Genomic DNA, 23,537 nt, shown 5'->3' on the forward strand with positions numbered 1-23,537 from the left:
GAGAAGAGGAAGCGGGCTCCCTGCTGAGCAGAGAGCCTGATACAGGGCTCGATTCCAGGACCCTGGGATCATGACCTGAGCCCAAGGCAGAGGCTTTAACCCACTGAGCCACCCAGGTGCCCGACCTGAACTGATTATTAAGAGTCACATGCCCAACTGACTGCCTTTGGCTCAGGTCATGGTCCTGGAGTCCTAGAATGAAGTCCCGCATCAGGCTCCCCACACAGCAGGAAGTCTGCTTCTCCCCTGATCCCCCCTCTCTCGTACTCTCTCCCACTCAAATAAATAAATAAAATCTTAAAAAAAAAGAATCTGTTGAATGTTATAGATTCTAAAAATAATGCTCATTTGCATATATCTTGTATACTTTTTAAAAATCCTGTATACTCCTAAGATTCAGAGGCAGGTATTAAAACACGTGGAGCCGGGGCACCTCGGTGGCTTAGTTGGTTAAGCATCTGCCTTTGGCTCAGGTCATGATCTTGGGATCCTGGGCTAGAGCCCCCGCATCAGGTTCTGAGCAGGGAGCCTGCTTCTTCCTCTCCCTCTGCTGCTCCTCCTGCTTATGCTCTCTTTCTCTGTCAAATAAATAAATAAAATCTTAAAAAAATTTTTTTTTAAATGTGGAGTAGTGGACAAATGTCAGCTTTCTTCTATTCTCTCTCTCACCTCTTGACGACTAACTGCTTGATCTGTGCCTTCAGTCCCATCCCTTGTCAATTCTGGAGCTTAGTCTCCAGCTGCATTCTGTCCCTTTTCATCTTTTTCTCCTGAGCCATTTCCAACATAAATTCTCAGGAACAGAAAAAAAAAACAACAACACTATTTTGCACCTCATCGATGGATTTTTTCATGACACTTTTTAGAACACCTCCTTCCTTTGCCTTCTGTGGTAGTGTGCGCTCCTACTTCTCTGTTCTCCATTGATACATTCTCTTATAAAATGTATCACTTTGTGTCGAGTAAATTGGTGATACTGAATTCCGCAAGGCTGGGATTGGCTTAACCCTAAGAGGTCAACCCAGTGCACTTTTTCCCTTGTACTCATCACATCTGTCGCTGTTGTTGTTGTTGTTGTTGTTTTAGAGATTTATTTATTTACTTGGGGGTGGGGGCAGAGGGAGAGTATCTCAAGCAGACTCCCCACCGAGCACAGAGCCTGACATGGGGCTCCATCTCACAACCCTGAGATCATGACCTGAGCCAAAGTCAAGAGTCCGACGCTTAACCAACTGAGTCCCCCAGGCACCCCACTCCTGTCATTGTTTGATGGCTAGCTCCATGAAGATAGGGGTTGGGCCTGTCTTGTTTGCTAATATCCCCTATGCCAAGCACAGTGCCTGACACAGTAGGTGCTCAAGGAATATACTTGCATGGAGTAATGAGTGTGAATTTAAAAACTCTAACCCACAACTTATTACTGCATCTGTTTTCTGGGATCAGCACAAATACTAAGCAGATCAGTGAAAATTTATTCATCATTTGGTCTAATTGGTCTCCCTGCCTCTTCTCTTCCATCTTCCTGTAATCTATCCAATAGCCTGCAACAACAGTAACATTAAAAAAAAAGTCTGATTGTGTTCCCCTCCACAAGCCTCTGCTATCTCATGACCTACAGAATATAGTCAAACCTCCTCAACCTGGATTTGAGGCTTTGGCCCCAGTACTCCTTTCCAGACATCTCTGGGTTTATTTGTTTATCATATGCCAAGCACTGGGTTAGTCACTGAGGACTCTCCAAACTAGCTGGGAAGACAGGTACATAGATTAACATGACCAGCTCTATTACAGTCTGTGCGAACACATAATTTCAGACAGTGGATTATAAAATGTTAGTTTTTTGTTCTCTGAACTTGGCTTACAAGTTCAGCCTAGAACTGCAGTGTCCAATATAGTGGCTACCAGCCGCATTTCAGGTACTCAACTGTCCCCCGAAGCTAGTGGCTATCATACTGGACAGCACAGCATAAGCCATTTCGATCATTTGTAGAAGGGGGGGTACCTACAGTAGTTTATTTTTTCTTAAAGATTATGTTTATTTGAGGGGTGCCTGGGTGGCTCAGTGGGTTATAGCCTCTGCCTTCAGCTCAGTTCATGATCTCAGGGTCCTGGGATCGAGCCCAGCATCGGCTCTCTGCTCAGCGGGGAGCCTGCTCCCTCCCTCTCTCTCCCTGCCTCTGCCTACTTGTGATCTCTGTCTGTCAAATAAATAAATAAAATCTTTAAAAAAAGATGATATTTATTTGAGAGAGAGCGAGATTGAGAGAATATGTTGGGGAAGGGGCAGAGGGAGAAGCAGGCTCCCTGCCCAGCAGGGAGCCCACCATGGGACTGGATCCCACCACGCTTAGATCATGACCTGAGCGGAAGGCACTGGTTTAACCAACTGAGCCACCCAGGCACCCATCTGTGGTGCTTTAAGAGAGCAAGGACCATTTCCCATACGTGCACTCTGGTGCTAGCCACCAGCTCCCCCACCCAATTCTCCCACTCCCACCCCACCCTCCAAACACACAGCCTGGCCGGGGCAGATTTTGTAGTAGTACAGGCTTCCAGTAGAGCTCATACATGGAGGTACTTTTGTAAACTACTAACTGATACAGAAACGTGGTATAATAGGTTCAGTTCTTGCTTTCATCAGTTTTACTTCAAGCGAATTTTAGCTTTTTTCTCGAACTTCTCCCATCCCCGGAATTTATGCCAAAGGGCTCTGAAAAGTTATGTCACACCCAGGCAGCATATGTAACAGGTAAAAATCCAGACTGAACCTACCTCGAGGTTTTTATAAGCCATCCATCCAGGGCCCTATTTCACCACCCGCTTTTTCCTTTCACTTTCCCTAGAAAGGAAGGACAGGACGAATTAAGATTTCCAAACAACAAAAGATTTATTTTGAGGTGTGAGACTAATAGGGAAACTAAGTGATGGGGATTGGACTCTCATGGGGGTCTTCTGGGAAATCGGAAGCACCACCCTCTTCTGGAGCTCGATGCTTCTCCAATTTAGCAATCAATTCTTTCGCTGGATTGAAGACGCCATTGGTCTGCTGGTCACAGACATAGCAGCGAGGGGTGGTGCGGAAATGCTGCAGTGCACAGCTCTCGCAGAAATAATGCCTGCACTTGGTGACAACTGGATTCCGGAAGGTCTGGCGACAGATGAAACACTTGAATGGTATTTCCTCATCATCGCTTCCCACTTCATAGTTTTCGTCCTCATAGACACCATAGCGACCCTCATCAAGCTCACGCTCGATCTGCCACCCATGCTTGTAATCTGAACGGTCATGGAGGAACTTGCAGCTGTCTCCGAAGCCGCAAAAGCCAGTCTCCTTGTAGTCCTTACAAATGTCGGGCTGGTAATCCCAGCGCACGGTGGCACGTAGATGCTCGGGAGCTCGGATGGGGCCCTTCCTCACCATCCCGGAGGAAGCATTGCCCATAGACGTATCCTTGGGCTTCATGAATTTCTGGTAATTATTGATTCCCCGATAGATCTTGTCATCTTCCTTGCCCCTCAGCTCCTCCTGGATCTTCTGGCTGCGCTCAAAGATGGCTTGTGCGTCACGCTCCTTCTCTGTGTCTAGCTCGTAGACAGCAGTCGCCCCCATATCCTCTGGTCCCACGGGTTTTGCCGAGCGGGTGGACTTGTACACCACGCCAAGACTCTCGGGCTCCTTCACCTGCTCCTCCTCCTCCTCCTCGCTGCTCAAGTTGCCGTAAGCCGCCTTCTGTTTACCACTGCCACGAGTCTTCTGTATCATCGGATTGTGGATCGCCCGCTTCTTCTCCGGGCGAACCACAGTGCTGCCTTCGTCACTGCTGCTGCTGTTGCTGTCCCCGGGCTCCGGGTCGCAGACCGGGCGCTTCCTGCGGCCCGCAGCCCCTTTTCGCCCACCAGGCTTTTTGAAGAGGAAGGTGCACACCTGGTCTGCCGTCTTGGCCGGAGAAAGTTGCTCTGCCATTTTAGAGTCCGCAGCTCCGGAAGGCTATGGCGTGCTGGGCCTCGCGGGGCCTCTTCACGTCACCGCGCGTCGCGCGCCCGGCCGCCAGTCGGAGCGAAATGGGCTGCCCCAAGCGGACTGCGGGCGTCCGCGGGGGCGAGGATGCGAGCGCGCGCCGCCCTTGAGCCCTGCCGGCCCCCGTCGCTTCCTCCCGAGGCGTGCGCGGCCCCACCCCGCCGGCGGGCTGCCGCGGAGCCTACTGGGAAGGGGCCGAGGCCGGGTCACCTTTAACCGGGCCGGGAAGGAAGGTTTCGGCGTTGGCCGCCGCGGTGCGATGTGGTTCGAGATCCTGCCCGGGATCGGCATCATGGCCGTGTGCTTGGTCATCCCCGGCATAGCCACGGCACACATCCACAGGTTCACCAACGGGGGCAAGGTAAGGCGGCCTCTCCCGCGCGACGGCTGACTTCGCGGACGGGCGGTGGGAGGCCACTGGGGTCCGGAGCCGCTCTCCGACCTGGGGGACGCCAGGCTTGCACCCCCCTTCTTCTGTTTGCCTAAAAGCAGAGGCTTGCGGAACGAAACCCGACGGAAACCGCGTTCTGCTCTAGCAAGAAGCAGCTAGTTGTTGGGTGGAGTGGCCAAGACGGCGTTGTAGGTTCGGGGGCTGGAAAGGTAGATGAGAAGGTGGGTCCGAACTCCTGGGCCTCGTTTTAGTCTTGCCTCCACTCCCTCGGATCTCTAACCTTTTGATTGTAATTTCTCGCGTCCGCATCTTGGTACCTTCTCGGTTTTTAACCTCTCTGCTCTTAATTAGGTTTTTACTTTGACATTTTTTATCCCCCCCACCTTATCCCGCCTTTTCCCAAGCCTTGAGGAGTTTACCGCAAGGTCCTGCTTTTCACATCAGGATTTCATTTTTCTCTCTTCCAAGCCCATCACGTTATCCCTAGAGTACAGGGCATAATGTATTTGTTTTCTGGTTTTGTGATTGTTCTTCACGTGTGATCTGCCGCTATTGTTTCTTCTCTTTGAGGTCGCAAATGGAAACAAGTAGTCAGGTCTTTCAAATAAGGGGTTGGGGGGAAGGTAAGGAGGAAAGGGGAAAAAAAACATGCTGGTTAAAATAGAAAGTGTGAGAACTCATGGTTACCATCTCAATTTTGAAGCTTAATGGTCCGATTTTATTTAGGATCTGGTCTTAATTTGGTGTTTGTTTCAGTGATGATTCCATTTTCCCAGAATGCCACTTAATAAGTTCTGACAGCCCTCTATTATAGTAGAGTCACTCATCTTCGTAAACACTGTGCAATAATGATTTCTTCTAATTGTAGGAAAAAAGGGTTGCCTATTATCCATATCAGTGGAGTTTGATGCAAAGAGATAGGCGCATCTCTGGAGTTGATCGTTACTATGTGTCAAAGGTAAGATGGCTCTGATACTAGACATCCTCCGGGTTGAGATGGGTTCTGGTTATGTTTTGCCAAATGTCTTAACAGTGCTAATTGAATTTGAATCGTCTTGTCTGCTGGCGAAGTTGAGCAGCCTTTCAGAGATTTAATGATCGTTTGTATTTTTATTCCTTGGATTGTCTGCTTGTGTGTTTTGCCTTTTTTTTTTAATGGGGGTTCCTTATACGTTATGGTTATTAATCTTTTGTCTGTTTTATATGTGGCAGATCTTTTTTTTACCAGTCTGTCGTCTTCACTTTATGAAGTCTTCCATCAGTTTTTAATTTTGATGTTCGTTTTATCATATTTTTATTTTATTTTATTTTATCATATTTTGTCATTCAGGATTTTGAGTTTTATGTCTTGCTTACAAGTGACTTTCCTACCCAAGATTATAAATAAATTTTTAAAATTTCTCCAAATATTCTTTTTTTTTTAAACGTTTAGTGCTGACCTGTCTACAGGTCATTGGGTGTATAATGTGAAATCTTTTTTTCTGAAATACTTTTTTCCAAGAGATAGCCAGTTGTCACAATTATCCAGTTACAGAGCAGTCCATTTTTAATTTATTTTATTTTATTTTTTTAAAAGATTTTATTTATTTATTTGACAGACAGAGATCACAAGTAGACAGAGAGGCAGGCAGAGAGAGAGGAGGAAGCAGGCTCCCCGCTGAGCAGAGAGCCCAATACGGGGCTTGATCTCAGGACCCTGAGACCATGACCTGAGCTGAAGGCAGAGACTTAACCCACTGAGCCACCCAGGTGCCCCTCCATTTTTTATTTGAAATACCATTCGAGGGAACTAAATTTCTGTATACATACGGTCCTGTTTCACGAATACACTCTTTAATACTTCATGAGTTTGCCAGTTCGTGCACCCAGTACCATATGTAAAGAATTACCATAATTGTGCATTTGAGTGAATCCTGTGGAGTTGCTGTTTTTGTAGGTCAGATATAGGCAAACAGAACATTTTCATATGATTAAACCTGGTAGTATGTTCTTAAATCTTGTAGGAGTTCGTCATCATTATTCTTTAAAAAAAAATGTAGTTTTTAATATTTTCTCCTTGCTTGTTTATTCCTCACCGTGAACCTAGGTTAATACTCATTTTATAGATGAGAAAACAGGGTCAGAGTGGTTCAGTAACAGAGTGGTTCCTTAAGGACTCAGCCTAGGTGATCTGCCTGTCAGTACTGCGCCCTTTGAGAAGCTGACGAACATGATGATAGAGGTCTGCTCGACTAAGGCAGGATTTCCCAGTGTGGTCCAAGAGTGACCAGCATAGCCGGCCAGCACACGAAATGGAGAGAAGGTTCCCGATTAGAATTTCTGCAGGGCGGCTCCTAGGACTGTGCAGGTCTCATTTCTCTCAAGGTGGTTCTGCATGCGATAGTAAGCGGACTACCTGGACTGTGTTATTTAACGCTCGGAGGAAATGTCGTCCCTGACTGATGTTTTACTCTCCAGTTTCTGAAGTATTTGGTCGGGGGCTAAGAAAGAGTGGGTCTTCGGAATAAACAGTGTCACGCTCACAGGGCAAGAGTTCTGGAGTTGTGGGGTCCTTGACCTTGAATTCTGGCCCTGCCACTTCCTTGCTGACTTCAGCAAGAGCCTTTTAAGCTGAGTCTCCATTTGTTCATCTGTAAAAACTAGAATGAGGTTAATGGTCTCTTCCTCGTGTTGGCTGTTATTTTTTTTGTAATGATTTGACCCGATTGTCTTCACTCTCTGAAGGATCCAGACGGTCACTGGTTTTCCTTCTGATGGGCGGGGCACTTTTCGTATGAAGTGATGTTTGCTGCGGTCAGAAAATGGAAACTAGAAATCATTGTAGGTTATTCTTTGTACCTCAGTGATTAGAAAATTCAGTTCAGCTTATTGTTGCATCGAGAGAAAGGTGGGGTGTGCGGGTACGTCCTTAATAACAGAGCATGCCGCTGACTCTGGAGAGCACCTGCGTGCCTCGCCGCGTGTACGGATGCCGGGTGTTGGTGCACATCAAAGGTTTGGGGCAGCCCTGTGTGGAGCGAGTCTGTGGGCGCCGTTTGCCCACCAGCATTTGCTCACTTGGTGTCTGCGTCACGTTTTGGTAGTTTTCAAACTATTTCAAATTTTGTTACTGTTAACATTTGTAATGGTGATCTGCGATCTCTGCTTACGACTCACAGAGAACTCAGATGGTGGTTCCCGTTTTTTAGCACTAAGGTTTTTTGAAATTAAGGTGTGCACATTGGTTTGTAGATGTATGCTGTTGCACACTGAACAGACCGCACTGTCGTGCAAACGGGACTTTTCTATGCACCAGGCAACCAGACCGTTCCTTCCGCTCACTGTACTGCATTGGTCTGGAGCTGACTCGTGTCCCTGAGGAGTACATTGGTGGCCGCAACAGAATTCGCACATTTCCCTTTTGATTCTGTTTTTCAGGGTTTGGAGAATATCGATTAAGGAAGCATTTTCCTAATGGATGAAGAATAACTCAGTCGTGCTCATCTAGCCCTTCTAAAGGTTGTGCAGTGTATTAACGGAATGCATAATAAAAAAGTAAAATCAAAGGCTTTCTTGACTTTTTTTTTTTTAACAGTACTACACAAGCTCAAACAGTCTACCCAAATGGAGCTTTATCACCTTAAAAAAAACTAGGAGGCAACTGAGGCTTAGAATTATAGCTAGAATGTGCAACAAGCACCTGTCCCTGTGCCCACTGCCCAGCCTGTCATACATAGTAGTTATTACTGTTGGGAGATTATATATATATATATATATATATATATATATATATATATAAATTTGTTGGAACAAAATATACTGTTGGAATATTAAAAAAGACATTTCAGGGGGGCCTGGGTGGCTGAGTGAAGTGACTGCCTTTGGCTTGGACAGGTCGTGATCTCAGGGACCTGGGATTGAGCCCCACCTCTGGCTCCCAGCTCAGTGGGGAGCCTGCTTCTCCCTCTGCCATTTCCCCAACTTGAGCTCTCTCACTCTTGCTCTCTCTCAAATAAATAAAATCTTAAAAAAAAAAAAAAAAAAGAGGGGCGCCTGGGTGGCTCAGAGGGTTAAGCCTCTGCCTTCGGCTCAGGTCATGATCCCAGGATCCTGGGATCGAGCCCCACATCGGGCTCTCTGCTCAGCAGGGAGCCTGCTTCTCCCTTCCTATCTGCCTGCCTCTCTGCCTATTTGTGATTTCTCTCTCTGTCAAATAAAAAAAAAATTTAAAAAAAATCATTTAGAGATTGCTAGGAGAATACAGGAAAAAGTAGTACTTTTTTTCCCCCTGTAGTTCCTTTCCTGGGTGATTCCTGTTGTGTTAAGTTCCAGGTAGAATGCTTTTATTTTATTTTTTAAAGTTTTAATTCTTTTTTAAAAATATTTATTTATTTGACAGACAGAGATCTCAAGTAGGGGGAGAGATAGGCAGAGAGAGAGAGAGAGGAGGAAGCAGGCTCCCTGCTGAGCGGAGAGCCCGACTCAGGGCTCGATCCCAGGACCCTGGGATCATGACCTGAGCTGAAGGCAGAGACTTTAACACACTGAGCCACCCAGGCGCCCCTAAGGTTTTTGTTCTTTTTAGTGATCCCTACACCCAGCCTGGGGGCTGGAATCCTGAGATCCAGATCTTGCGCTCCTCCCACTGAGCCAGCCAGGCCCCCCCCAGGTGAATGCTTTTAAAACAGATTGCATCGGGCGCCTGGGTGGCTCAGTGGGTTAAAGCCTCTGCCTTCGGCTCCGGTCATGATCTCAGGGTCCTGGGATCTAGCCGCATCGGGCTCTCTGCTCAGCAGGGAGCCTGCTTCCTCCTCTCTCTGCCTGCCTCTCTGCCTACTTGTGATCTCTGTCTGTCAAATAAATAAAATCTTAAAAAAAAAAAAAAAGCTGAGCACAAAGAGGAAGGGGGGAATATTTAAAAAAAAAAAAACAGATTGCATCTTCGACATTCAGGCGTTCTGCATCTAACAGCTAGGATGCACTGAAGTGTTGATTTTTGTTTCTGTGGAGAGCAGCGACAGCAACCACCGTTTTACTCAAATTCGCATACTGACAACTTGAAATAAAGAGTTGCATGTTCACCCCTAAAGGTAACCCAATGGTACAAAGATCTGAAAAGATGTAACTTCCAGAGAGAGGGGAATCCTGCTGTGGGTGTAGACCAACCCCCCAGGTGATCACAGGCCCTCCAGGTGAGAAAACTCAACTGTTTTTCATCTCCCATCTTGGACCCATTTTAACCTTCGATGTGCTGGTGACCTTGAACCCTGCACTGGGTGCTTTCCATTGAACTCAGGGGGCAGGGCATGGCCTACAGAGGAGGCAGGCGGAGGTCACGTTGGGAGCATGACCCTCTGACCGGCCACCCTGCGATGAAGCTGTTGAAGGAGAGCCACGGTCACAATGACAAACATCACACGGCTCTGGTCCACACTTAGCTGCGCATGGGCCTCAGGCCACGGTTACAAGACTTGCTCCGGGAAGGGAGAGGGCAGGCAGTGCGGACAGGCCTGTGGAAGATGGGGACGACTGAGCCACGGCTAAGGCGCTGGGGTTGTGGGTCTGTCACCTGTCCGCCGTGCCTCTAGCGGGGGATCAGCCACTAAGCTTACCTCCTTAGCTGGATTCAGGCCTGGCTCTGAAGGGCCGCAGCCCGGCAGGTGGCGATCGGTCGGTCAGGCTCTGCACCTGGGGCCCAATCCTTCACGTCCCGTTTCTGTGGCACCTGCTGAGAAATTCAGCCTCATTATTACCCCCCGCTGCCAGCGAGTGAACCCGATGAAAACCCTGCAGCTAGGAGATTGTAGTGGTGGTTTGTAGCCTGCAGTTCTCTTGGTTTTTTTGCAAGTGCTATCAGCCAGAAGCATTTTCTTAATGCAGCTCTGACGGTGGTGGTCTGGCCACTGACCCCCTCCCACCCACCCCTGATCCACAGGTCACTTGCTCTTAGACTGAAATGATGTGGGGCGCCTGGGTGGCCCAGTCGGTCGACCCCAACTCTTGATTTCAGCTCAGATCCTGATCTCAGGGACTTGGGAACGAGCTCCTCATCATGCTCCCAACTCAGTGGGGAGTCTGCTGGAGATTTGCTCTCCCTCTCTCACTGCCCCCCACCCCCAAATAATATATCTTTGGGGGGAAAAGATTGAAGTGATGCTTAGGAAACAACACCACTCACATGGCTTTATTCACCATCTTTTTAAAAAAATTTATTTATTTGTCAGAAAGAGGGCAGGCAGAGGGAACAGCAGGCAGAGGGAGAAGCAGGCTCCCCACTGAGCAAGAAGCCCAATGCGGGGCTCGATCCCAGGACCCCGGGATCATGACTTGAGCCGAAGGCAGACGCTTAACTAACTGAGCCACCCAGGCGTCTATATTCACTCTCATTAATTTTTTAAAATACTGTATTCACATAGCTCAAACATCTAACAATATAAGGTATTGAGTGAAAAGGCTTGCTCTGATCCCTGGCCCAGCACCTCCTCATGGTCACGCCATCCCAAAGGGGCTCTTCATGGGTGTATAAACACAAACACGTGTTCTTCTGTCTCCCGTCAAGGTAATGTGACACAGTTTTTGTCACTTGTTTGGAAGAATGGTTCTTGTTTGGAACAGTATCTATGAGGCTGCTGCAGTTATTTCTAGGGTCCAGTGAAAAAGTCAATAGGAAAAGCCTTTGAAAAAGGTTCAAGGAAAGCCATACACATTCAAAAGGGGGAGGAAAACGATGGCCCTGCCCTTTTGGAAGCATTTTTTAAAAAGATTTTATTTATTCATTTGAGAGAGAGAGAGCACAAGCAGGGGGAGTGAGAAAGGGGAGAAGCAGACTCCTCACTGAGCAGGAGCCAGACGTGGGGCTCAATCCCAGGACCTGGTGATCATGATCTGAGCCGAAGGCAAATGTCCAACCATCTGAGCCTCCCAGGCGCCCTTGGGAAGCAGTTTTAAGTGGACTATTTATGAAAAAACATTATGGACTCAGCAATCCAGTTTCTAGGGACCCTTAGGCATTCAGTCCAAATTCTGATTCCCCAGATGAGGAAACAAAGGTTCAGAGATGGGAGGCGATCACTTAGCTAGCTAGTGGCAGAAGTGGGACTAGACTCCTGGTGTTTTGACTCCCAACCCAGCGTACTTTTTTTCCCCCCAACCCAGTGTACTTTTAACTGTTCTCTGGGGTTCAGTAAACACTGCTGAGTAAATGCTACCCGCCAGGGGCGCCTGGGGAGCTCAGGTCAGAATCCCCGGGTCCTGGAGCCTACTTCTCCCTCTCCCCCTGTTTGTGTGTTCTCTCGCTCTCAAATAAACAAACAAATCTTTAAAAAAAGAAGAAGAAGGAAAAAAAAAGGCTACACACCAGGCGCTGTGCCTCAGATTTGAGTAAGACCCAGCCTTGCCCTTCAGGAACTCACAGCAGGGGTGAAACAGGCCTGACGGGGATGGGGTGCGGAGTGCTAGGAACAGAAGTTTGCAGGAGGTGCGGGGAGCAAGACCCAGGGGCTGACTCAGTGGGGCGGGGGTGAGGGGGAAAGGGGGTGGAGGGGGCAGGGAAAAGGCTTAGGGTAAGCTCCCAGGTGATGCCCACACCAAGCTGAGTCTCGGAGGTTGGGTAGGATTTACAAACTCAACCACCGAGGGGGGACCCCCGCACGCAGAAAAACGGCCCGGCTGGGGGCACAGCCTAGCACGGCTGTGCGGGAGAGACCTACAAGCAGGGGTGGCGAACTAGAGCCAAGGGGGAGGCGGCAAGGAGGGGGGAAGAGTGACCGGAGAGGCCGGTAGGACCCAGAACCCGAAGGGCCTGGCCTATCTCCCTCAGGGCGCTGGACTCGCTCCTCGGGCAGCAGCGAGCCTCCGCAGGGCAGGAAGCGGGCGTGCGACGGTGACAGGCACACCAGTGCCCCGCTGCTCCGCGGAGCACGGACTGGAAGCCAGGACTAGTCTGTAGTCTAGTCACTTTTCATGGGGTGCTACTGCCACCTAGTGGGTAGAGGCTGGCAATTCTTCTGATGCCCAGGACCACTCCCCACCCCTCCCTGACCCATGGCAGTTTGCTTTTGGAAGAGGGGATGTGTGATGCAGAAACTCAGGGTGCCCCGAGGACCAGCTTCTGGGGGCGGCCCCGCCACCTGGGGGCTGTGTGACCTTAGGCAAGTCGCTGCACTGCTCTGAGCCTCAGGTCTCCCGTCTCTCAAGTGAGGCAGGTATGTGCTCTGCACGGGTCCCTGGGGCTCGGAGACGGCCAGGAAGTCATGTCCGGGAGGTGGTCTGTAACTACAGCCCGTGCTCGTGGGAGCGACTGTTGCTGACACTGCAGGCATCCCCTGAAGAGCCGTCCAGTCCACTCCTCGGTTCCCAAAGGAATGTCGGGCCACCCTCAGGCCCAGCGCATGACAAAGTGCAGCGGCCCGGGGTTCCCTCCTGGAATGAATGATCACAATGAAGGTATCCCCAGAGCACTGCGATCCAAGACAACAGACACTGATTGCTCTGAAGGTGTTTTCTGAGAGCAGAGAGCACAATCCAGCCTAATGCCACCGTGAGAACCGAGTGCCCCCTTGCCCCTCCGGGCAGCTGCCACCTGCCCCCTTCTATGGGAAGGTGATGAGTGGACAGGATTGAAGCCGGCCACCTCAACAGGAAGCTTCTGGATGAAGACAGGGAGTAGGGGCTGAGAGCTGGGCATCAATTGCTTTTCAAGATTTCCTCTCACCCTGATAACTTTTGTGATCATTTTCGTGACCCGAGAACACAAATTACTGTACTTTTGTGGGCATAAGACACATGAAACAGAGTTTCTTCTTCCTAGGTATGTCGATGTGGACTTTCAGGGCATACTCTTCCTTTGCTTTCTTTCTTTTTTTAGTTTTGTTTATTAGAGAGAGCCTGAGCAGTGCAGGGGGAGAGGGAGAAGCAGACTCCTTGCTGAGCAGGGAGCCCGATGCGGGACTTGATCCCAGGACCTTAGCATGAGGACCTGAGCCGAAGGCAGACGCTTAACCGACTGAGCCACCCAGGTATCCCACTGGAACACATTTTGTGTCTTGTTGCCTTGTTTCTTGGCAGATCTTCCTCAGGTCCAGAAACTGTGAAGAAACCAGTTATTACCTATGGGCCAGGTAATAAAGTTTACAAACAAGTAAGCAATTTCAGTGGTGATCCCAAAGCACTACAATCCCAAAGACAATAGGAAAAGGGAAAGACAGCTGAAACACTGAGCATTACGGCCCCAAGAAAACAAAAATCTTTCCCGTGTATTTAAGGGTTTCTTTGGTACCCCTTGCCCAGGGCCCCGCCTGTGCGCCCCCTACACATGGCTGGGAATGTCTGTTTCATTCCACCGAGAGTTTTCCTTCTGGGCCTAATACCCTTGGCTTCCAGAGGCCAGAAAACAGGGTGTCCCCCAGAAGCCCCCCTCTCCTCTCTTACCTGTAAGAGCCCCGTCTTGGGGGTGGGGTGGCTCAGGTCTCCGGGGCAACCCTGGAATTTGCATCTGGGGCCTGGAAGTGCTTATGAGTGGGGCGAGAATCAGGGCAGCACTGGCAAAAGTCCAGCTGCCCGGGAACAGCTCTGCCAATGGATTTTTGTTCTGAGTGACACCCTGTTCAACGAGGCACTCGCCCTGTGGCAGACGTGTGTGCTCAGGGATGGCTGGAGCATTCTGAGAGGACTTCAGGACAGTATGACTTTCGGGAACCCGCCGACCTGGGACGGACCAGCATTGGACTCCGGGTCCCCGGCCTTTACTGCTGGAGGACAGGCCTCAGCCTGGGAGAGTCCCTGGGCTCCTGCCTCCTCGCGCCCCTTCCTGGGACAGCCTGGTGGCCTCTCAGACCTAGAGCGCCATCATACAGCCCTGCTTGCTTAGAGCCTGCCTGAACCCGACAGGCCTTGCTACCTTTGACTCGCTCATTCTCTCTTCCGGGGGCTTTCCTTAGCTTCCCAACTAGGCCAAGTGTGCGGAGGGAGGCTGGGGGCCTTGTCCTCCCTGCACCCTCACTTGCCCACAGTGCCGGCTGCCCGTGCGCATTGTGGGGCCTTAAAAGCTCCGCGCGGGCTCTGCCTCACCTGACCGGACGGGGTCAGCGCTCAGCCCGGGCTCCAGGGAGGAGAGCTGAGCGCCTTGCCAGGGAGGGAGGAGGGCAGGGTGAGCAGATAAACCAGGTGGGCTGCAGGGGAGGGAGAGGGAGTGAAAACGACTGAGGGGACATGGAGGGCAAGAGTCCGATTCAGGGCCCAGGGTGTGGGCTCCCCCAGAGCGAGGTGCCTTCCCCTCTCCCCCCGGCGGCGTGCCCGCCTCAGGAAGGCCGCATGCACACGGCGCTGCCTGTCCCTCCTGCTCTGCCCATTGGTCTCCACGGACGTGGACGCGGAGCAGTGGCCTGGCCCACCGCTGGCCCAGGAGCCTCCCTCAGCGTGACCTGAAGGTCCCGGGCCGCGCTGTGGCAGCAGGCCGGGCTCCCCATTTCTTGGGCAAACAGAGGGGCATCGCTGGACTACAGGCTGGTGTCCAAGTGGGGGCCAAGGGCCCGGGAGGCTCCGAGGAGGCAGGACGCCCTATGTGAGGAGAGGCTCACGGTGGACTGGTGGGGGCGGGGGTGTGCAGCAAGGTGGGGACTTGGGTTTGGGGCTTCCTGGCCTGCTGCATCTACTTCCTCCCGGGAATGAGGAGCTGGGCTGGGTTCCTCCTCCACTGTCCCACCTGCTCCTCTCTTCTCCTCCCCCGCCCCCATCCCGGGGCCACGCTCACCTGCTGGGCAGGGGGAGCAAAAGCAGAAGAACCCGCCCTCAGCACCGCCTGGCATCCGAGGCCGCTCCACAGGAGGGCCCAGGGCCAGAATCTGTCACTTGGGGAAGAGGCTTGGCCGGGGTGTGGGAGGGGAAGGTCAAGTTCTGGCCACGGAGTTTAAGCTCCTCATTCAAAGAGGCACCTTCTAGCCCGGCTTCCCCCATGAACGCATCTTGCCTCCAAGGAGCTTCTTGTCACTTGCCCGCACGTCCTTCTCCTCTGGGCGATTAAGAATCCCGGTGCCAGGTCCTCGGCCCACACCCCTCACCAGTGGCCCCACAGCTTCTTCGGAAAGGTCCTGCTGCCTCTGCCCACCAAAGCCTGACACAAAGGAAGCTGGAGCTGGGCCCTTTTGGAATGCAGCTGCTGCGGGGCCGGCAGCTCCCACTTCCCCACTGTCCCCCAGGGAGTCCGGAAGGGCAGGCCTGCTGCTGCACTAGAAGCTTCAGAGCCGCTGGTCTGATGGGCTGTGTGGGAGGAGCACTGAGGCCGGTCGTCATCATTGAGAGGACTGGCAGCTCTGGAGCCTGAGCCCGCGTGCTCACCAGTGAGTGTGTCACACAAGTCCTCTTCCTGGCTCAGCGGCTGGGCACCGGGCCTGCACAGAGACAGCTCAAGACACACCAGTCCCTCCTGTCTCAGGCACGTGCCCTACTTTGTGGAAGCTGTGGACTCTGTCTGACTCCTCTACGTTTTGATTCTGCCCGTGGTGGCTCGTCTCCACCACCCTGACCATGGGAACTAGTGTTCATTGCACACTTTGGGTGTCTTTCCTTGTTCTGACGGCTCCCCATGAACCACCTCGTTTCACCTTATCAGGGGTATGAAGGGACTGCTAGTAAGATCCCCATGCTCAGAGACGTGACAAAACCTACCTAAAGTCACAAAGCCAGCCTGTGGCAGAGCTGGGATGTGAGCCCCTTGTCTGGGATCAGAGGCTGAGCTCCTGCAAGCCGCACCATTCCCTCCCACCCTTCTCCCTTCCAGCCCCAGCCCCCACGTCACTGCGCCATCGTACTAGCAGGCTCTGTGCGCAGGACCGTCTTCCAGGCAGAGCTCAGCGTTCATCCTGGGTGAAGAGGACACTTAGCAAATTGCTCTCCTTTCTTCACTGGGATCGAGACTGTCATGGGGTGAGAAGCCAAGCACTCCGGACACAAAGCATGGTGGTCAAAAGCAGGGCTTGTGAGATGGAGGGATTTCATAGAAAATTAATAAAATAAAACTGGGTCTTAACACAGGGCCAACAACTTTTTTTCAAGATTTTATTTATTTGACAGAGAGAGAGAGAGAGCACAGGCGCACAAGCAGGGGGAGCTGCAGAGGGAGGGGGAGAGGGAGCGCAGGGAGCCTGAGGATGACAATGACAACAACTACGATGACGATGACGAGGACTCAGGGCTCGATCCCAGGGTCCCAGGATTATAACCCAAGCCCAAGGCAGATGCTTAACCAACTGAGCCACCCAGGCGCCCCAGGGCCCACAACTTTTGATTTCACCATTTAAAAGAACACTCTATAGTTCTACTGCTATTAGTGATAATACTGGAAAAACGATCTGATTGTTGTAAAGACTGCTCTGATGCACCAGGCACTGTTCCCAGTCTTGACAGGAATCATGGGATCCGGTCCTCCTGCGAACCCCTATTCCACAGGCACCATGATCCCCATTTTGCAGACAAGTCAACTACGAAACGTGCAGTAAACTGTTCCCGGGTCTGGGCTGATAACCATTACGTTGGAAACTCATCCGTGATTCACAAAAGACATCCCTAAAAACAATCAAGCACACAGGGAGGTCCGAGCCTGGGAATGTCGGTCTCGAGAAGTAAGAACTTCCGTCAGTGAGGCCAGCAGCCCTGGGTCTGACACCCTGGGTGCCTCGCTGTGTTTCCTGTAATGCAAACACTACTGCCGGCCTGCAGGCTGCCAGGAGGAGGCGGAGACCCCCCCGCCCCGCGTGCGCGCGTGCGCACACACACACACACACACACACACGGCGCTGCACACAGTGGCCCAGAGAACGGACCCCCATCACCCCCACCACACGCCGGGCCTGCCATCCCTGCTCCTCCGGCAAAAGCCCTGCAAGCTCCCCTGCCAGAGGAAGCTGGCCACGGGTGCCACAGGGCACAGGTCACACGGTTGCTGGGACGGACTGTCCCCGCCTTCACTGGCAGAAGCAGGCGGCCACTCAGGGCTTTGCCTCCCATTGGTGGGAATGGGTGTTGCCCAGGGAGCACATGTAAACATTCTGTCTGGCAGGCCTGGGCCAGAGCCGCCGGGAGTCTCAGGCTGACCTGGCCGGTACTGTTCCAAACAAGGATCTGCTCACTCAGGTACTGGGGTGGGAGGCTGGTGGGGGGTGGGGGGCTGCTGCAGAGAGGCCTCACACTGGTTCTCCACAGCTGTCACCTGACCCCGGGCTCCACCGCACGCCCGGCCTTTCCTGCCCAACTGGCCTCTCTCCTTAGGAAAGGATCGGAGACAAAACATGAGGACAGGTCAGTCGGAGGGATGCTTATGAAGGATTTGTGCCCACGGACGTGCAAGGGCACGATGTGAGCCCCGCTCCCCTTTCTCCCTCCTGCCGGAATACAGGGCTCCCTAGGGAAGGTCTTAAGGAGGTCCTTCCATGGATGAGAAGCCCGCCACCTCCTCTGCCTGGTTTTGGAGGTCACATATTTGGCTTCTGTTCAATTCATCAAGAAGCAGTTTGCTGAAACCCAAGTCACTGAGTGACCAAGTCGCCATGTGGGCCATTCTTTAAAGGATCAAGTTGCTGTATGGTTAACTCACCAAAGCCTCCTAAATTTACCGGTTTACCAAAAAAACTCCACTGTTGTCTTTAACGACAAAGTTTATAGCAAATTGCTGTGGCCTAAAATTGGCCCAATTCTTAGGCTGGGGACAGCCAGTTCTCTAGGCTCAAGGGCCTTCGGAGTCCCTCACTGGCCACCCTTCAGGCTCTCTCACTGTCTGGGACGGGAGGCCTGGGAAGACTCTGTCCTCCCCCAGTAGACGGCCTTGTCCACCCCCGGAGAGCAGCCACAGGAAACTGAGGCAGATGCAAACCGAGCCTCAAATGCTAATATGAAGACCCAAATGAACACGAGTCAGCATTACCCAAGGCTTGAAAGGCTGTTCAGACCATCCCTGGACTGACGGCCCCAAGAACTGGGCTGCCCTGGACAGCCCCCAGCACACCCTGGAACCAACCATGAGAAAGGGGCCAGAGGGTGCCTCTCCTCGAAGGAGGCTCACAGAAAGCGTGTGAGCACATTCTAGACTTCAGGAGGGCTTCAGACTCTGGAGTCCTGGAGGGAGGAGAGTGGGGTAGTTGAGTGCATCAGCCGCCGAGCCAGACAGTCTGGCCGTGAGCCTGGCCTCCTCCTTTCATGTGGTGAACAAGAGTCTCTCTGTGTCGCAGGGTCCCACCAGGAAACCTGGCATACTAAGAGCAGTGCAGGTAGAAAAAGGTTAAGCGAACAGAGTGTTTACGAAGGTATGGGCGGACAGGAGGGCAACAAGGGCGAGTGCAGCTCCCCTGGGGCTAGAACAGCGGGGCTGTTCTAGAACAGGGCTGAGGGGAGAGCATAACTGCCCTTACGGGACTGAGAAGTGAGACCCCTGCCTTGGGACAAGCAGGGTCCACTCCAGCCACAGGGGACCCTGAAGGCGGACTGCTCCCCAGGGAACGTATCACTTGCCCTCATTCTCCTCCCTCAGCCTGGTCTCTGCATCGTGCAGAACCTCCTGGAAGCCAGAGGGAAGGGGAGAGCCCACTGATGCAGTCCAGCCAGGTCAGCCTTCCAGGACAGAGAGCAGGGGACACAGGAGGAGTGGATCTGAAAGGGCAAATGGAAGGTGCCCAGTGCACGATTTCATGGAGTAGGGCTGAGTTAAATGAAACAAGGCACATTAAACACCCCCAAATTGGGAGCGGTAACTACAGAAGAATAATGAGCTCCCTTTGGAGAGAGACACCCACTTTGCTACAGCACCCCCCCATGCAACTGGCCGCAGGGATGCATAGCTGTGCTAGAAAGGAAGTGATTTCTCAAAAGTGAAGAGACTTAAGTAGCAGCCAGGAAAGAAAGAGAATCCAAGACTCAAGAGGAAAGGATGGAAAAAAGACAGAAAAGGTGCAGAGTCTTAGCCCTGTGAGGAACCCTTGCTCACAGCCCGAATAACGATTAAGTTTCACCATCTCAGTAGATGTTAAAAACATCTGGAAAATTTTAATGATCATTTATGATAAACCTCTTACCAGAACAGGAGCAAAGAGTTTCCCGATGTGACACATCTGTCACCATAAACCAGCAGCACACGTTATGATAGAACAGCAGAAAGCACGCCCACTGAAGTCAGGAGGCACGTTACCTTCCCTTTCACTGAACAGTTTTCTGGAAGTGTTCACCAAAGCAAGTACTTATGGAAGTATATTATCTCAGGAGAGGAGAGGGTAAAAAATGATCGTTTCTGGGAGACAATATATAATTTGTACACCTGGAGAATCCAAGAGAAAAAAAACTGAAAACCCATCCCCATCCTATGCTGTATTGCCTCTAATGATTTTAATTCACATTATCCTTTTAAAAAAGAGATTTATTTATTTATTTATTTATTTGAGAAAGAGAGCGAGCACAAGCAGGGGAGGGACACAGGGAGAAGGAGAGCATCTCAAGCAGACTCTGCACTGAGCACCGAGCCCAACACAGGGCTTGATCCCACGACCACGAGATCATGAACTGAGCCAAAATCAAGAGTCCAATGTTTAACTGACCGAGCTACCCAGGTGCCCCAGGGCACATAGCTCCGGGTGCCTGGGTGGCTCAGTTGGTTAAGTATCCGACTCAGTTTTGGCTCAGGTTGTGATCTCAGGGTCGTGGGATCGAGCCCTGCGTTGGGCTCGGTGCTCAGTGGGGAGTCTGTTTCTCTTTCTCTCTTCCTGTCCCTCTGCCCCTCCCCCTGCTCATGTTCTCTCTTTCTCAAATAAAATAAATAAGATCTTTAAAAAAGGGGGCAGCATGTGCCCTCAATTGCCTAAGCAGGGATTGAGGTTCTATTAAAGACTCGGCTAGAAATCCATATTGTTAGAACTCCAAAGAAGTTAGGACTCATTCTACTACATCTTGATTGAACTGTTCATGGTTCTAAGAATCTGAAAACCCTTGGTTTTCAGGAAAAACAGATCTCTGAAGCTAGGCACAAAGGATAAACCGTAAGGCCTCACTCCCATCCCCACCCTGCAGCCTTTGTTGCCCCCTAGAGGCAACAACCATTTCCTACATCTTATCCTTCAAGCGGTGGTCTGAACTTAGACAAGTGTTGTAGGCAGATGCACGCACACATGCGCAAGGGCTAACTTCCTGAGCTTCTTTTTCCAGGGGAAAGAAAATGGATGGGACCAAGAATTTCAATATCCAGAAGATGGATGTGGATCAAAGTCCTACAAGCCAGGAGACAGACAGAGAAGATGACAACGGCGATGTGAATGAGCTAGCTCTAGAGTTAGTGAAGAGTGCCATCCATGCTGCTGTTAAGAGTATGGAAGGTAGGGGCGCCTGGGTGGCTCAGTCGGTTAAATGTCTGCCTTCGGCTCAGGTCATGATCCCAGGGTCCTGAGATCGAGCCCGGCATCGGGCTCCCTGCTCAGCGGGAAGCCTGCTTCTCCCTCTCCCACTCCCCTCGCTTGTGTTCCCTCTCTCACTGTGTCTCTGTCAAAGAAACAGGTAGAATCATTAAAAACAAATGAAAACACCTGACATTTAAAAAGGAAACCCGACATTTAAAGAAAAAAAAACTGTGGAAGGTAGTCATCCTGCTTGGGGGCCTGAAGGACAGTCCCATTAAACAATGCCACACCACCAGGCAACTGACAAATTCTCACCTCCTTTTCTTGCAGAAGCTGAAAAGCCCACCAAAAGCATCAAATGGATCACACATGGTGAATTCACAGCAGAAAGGGGCCGCAAACAAATCGAGGAGTTCGTTCTGGTAAGTTCGCTGACCACCCCAGATTGGTATACAAGGACGAGGAACAGTGAAAAGGAGCATCTGATGAAAAGTTTAAGACCCAGAAACCCTAGATGATTTCAAAGGTGACTAAATAAGTTAACAACTGTCCCCCATCTGGGTTCCAAGATCAAAATGGTGTGGCTTAACGGTGAGAGGCACAGTCATCTTTCCTTGTTTGTATCTTCCTAACCTTACGTCTCCCTCAGCAAATCCGAGAGTCCCAGTTAAGCCATTTTCCCATGCTGGCTTTCAAACCAGGAATTCTCCCGTCACCAACTTCAGAAATCTGGTATTAACAGAGGGGATGCCGATGGGTCTTTCTGAGTTGGTTTTGGAATATCATGCCTGCACACTGCGATGTGCATGTCTGTGATTTCCTGTCTCTTTTCTGCCTCTGCCTGGCTCTGACCCATTTGTGTGGCTTATCCTGGAGAGAAGCCCCTGGGTTGCCTTGCATGCCTGGTGGGGTGGGTGAAACCATGATCTGAAATCCCTACTCGCTGGATTTCCTCAGTCCCTACTCGCCCGCTGTATTTCCTCAGAAGACAGCTGAGCCGAAACAGGTGGAGGCAAACTCCTCAGCCCTCGAGAAGCTTCCCGCTGTCTCTGCTTCTCTGGCCGGCCCGTCACGGCCTACAGCTCTGAGGGCAGTTCCCAAGGCCCGAGGAAGGCCCAGTGAGGTGGAAGCGAGGTGCACGGTGCAAAGTACTACTTACTCTTGGACCTTCTTACTCTGGAGAACATCCCCCTTTGGAGTCGGGCGAAAGCCTCGGCCTACTGCAGCCAGGGTTTGTGAATCAGGCTGGAATGGGACACAGAACAAGCAGAAAAATTTCCCCTAACAATGCCACCCATTACTCTGAGTAAAAGGCAAAAGTCAGTCCTGACAATGGCCTACAGAGCTTGAAGTGATTGGAGTCCCCTCTTCCCTCCCAACGTAGCGCCCAGAGTCATCGCCTGCTACCTTCTCCCTTTTCACCTTTCTAACTGCAGCCACACCCATCTCCTTCCTGTTCAACTGCCAGGCCTGCTCCCACCTCAGGGCCTTTGCACTGGCAGTGCTCCCTGCCTGGAACCCTCTTCCCTGGGATCTGTTCTCATGGTTCATGCCTTACCTCTCTTGAGATCTTTGTTAAGATGCCGCCTGTTCACTCACTCTGAGAGTGACCTGAAGACTAGAAGAGCTCTTCCACAGCTAAGGATATGAAGAAAAAGCCATGTTAAGAAGGGTAGCAGGGACAGAGACAAAGTCAGGAGCTAAATCCCTGCACAGCAACCCACACATGGTGGGGTCATCACAGGCGGGCAGGCCCTCCCCGAGGAGCGGGAGGTCCAAGCCCCACCTCTGGGTACCACCCACCACCCCGGAGACCGCACTGAGAAGATGAGCCCCCTAACATCTGGCCTTGAAAATCAGCAGGGCTTCATCCCAGGGACTCTGAAAATCAGGGGGGCTGCTTGACCAGAGTATTATGGGAAACCAAGACTCGGCTCTTAAAGGGCCCACACGCTACCATTCTCTCTGAGCCCAAGCACAGAGGCAGTGGTTTGAAAGGTGCCTGGACTATTTGCGAAGGGGATTTACCAGGTCATTTTAGGGTTACGTGCCAAAGGGGCAGGGGTCTGTAGGAACGCCCTCTGGGAATGAAAGTGCTGGTGGGTACCAGTTCTGACATTTCTCCATCTACCCTGCTAGCGCTCCTGACCCCACCCTGGCAGGTGCCCCTCTGAAGCAGCTCCTGGCCCGCCACAACAGGCAGGTAGCCTCACTTGGGACCAGCATCTCCCCAAAGTCATTACCACCCTGCCACAGCTGGTGGGCAGCCTTGGCCAAGACCAGTGTCCCTCCAAAGCAACTTATGCCCCGGGGGGGTGGAGGGGTACAGCCCTACCTACCAGCACACCCACAATAGCCACCAGCAGCCACTGCAGCCAGCGGGGCCAAGGGTCAGCCCCGCTCACCAGCACCCCCACAGCAATCACAGTGGAGTCAAAATAGGACAGTGCATTGTGGACAGTGCAGTGGGCTGTAGCCCACACGTGGGACACCCCCAGAGTGCCTGGTTCTGGTGATGAGGGCTCATGATACTACTGGGCCCCACAGAACACCTTCTACATAAGGCCGCTACTTTCAAGACCAGGAGTCAGAGCTGATGTACCTAATACATAGAAACAAACACAGAGAGTCAGACAAAATGAGGAGACAGAGGAACAAGAGTAAGACAAAATCACAGAAAAAGGCTAAAAACATTGATAAATTTACCTGATAAAGAGTTCAAAGGAATGGTCATAAAGATGCTCACAAGAGTACAAGAGTTGGGAGACGAATGGATGAACTT

General features: G+C 51.5%; 2 protein-coding genes across 2 annotated transcripts; one reads left to right on the forward strand and one right to left on the reverse strand.

Annotated features, from left to right (window-relative positions):
* Positions 1-2,870: 2,870 nt before the first annotated feature.
* Positions 2,871-3,964, reverse strand: RNF113A (ring finger protein 113A; the record flags this gene model as incomplete). Its single annotated transcript, XM_080795094.1, has 1 exon — positions 2,871-3,964. The coding sequence occupies one exon, from the start codon at positions 3,962-3,964 to the stop codon at positions 2,918-2,920; it is 1,047 nt and encodes a 348-aa protein (XP_080651220.1). The 3' UTR covers positions 2,871-2,917.
* A 139-nt stretch (positions 3,965-4,103) lies between these two features.
* On the forward strand, positions 4,104-7,954 carry NDUFA1 (NADH:ubiquinone oxidoreductase subunit A1). Its single transcript, XM_080795095.1, has 3 exons — positions 4,104-4,379; positions 5,278-5,367; positions 7,827-7,954. The coding sequence occupies exons 1-3, from the start codon at positions 4,278-4,280 to the stop codon at positions 7,845-7,847; spliced, it is 213 nt and encodes a 70-aa protein (XP_080651221.1). The 5' UTR covers positions 4,104-4,277; the 3' UTR covers positions 7,848-7,954.
* The last annotated feature ends 15,583 nt before the right edge of the window (positions 7,955-23,537 follow it).

This window comes from Martes martes (genome assembly GCF_963455335.1).
Source record: "Martes martes genome assembly, chromosome: X".
In the NCBI taxonomy this organism is placed as follows: Eukaryota; Metazoa; Chordata; class Mammalia; order Carnivora; family Mustelidae; genus Martes; species Martes martes.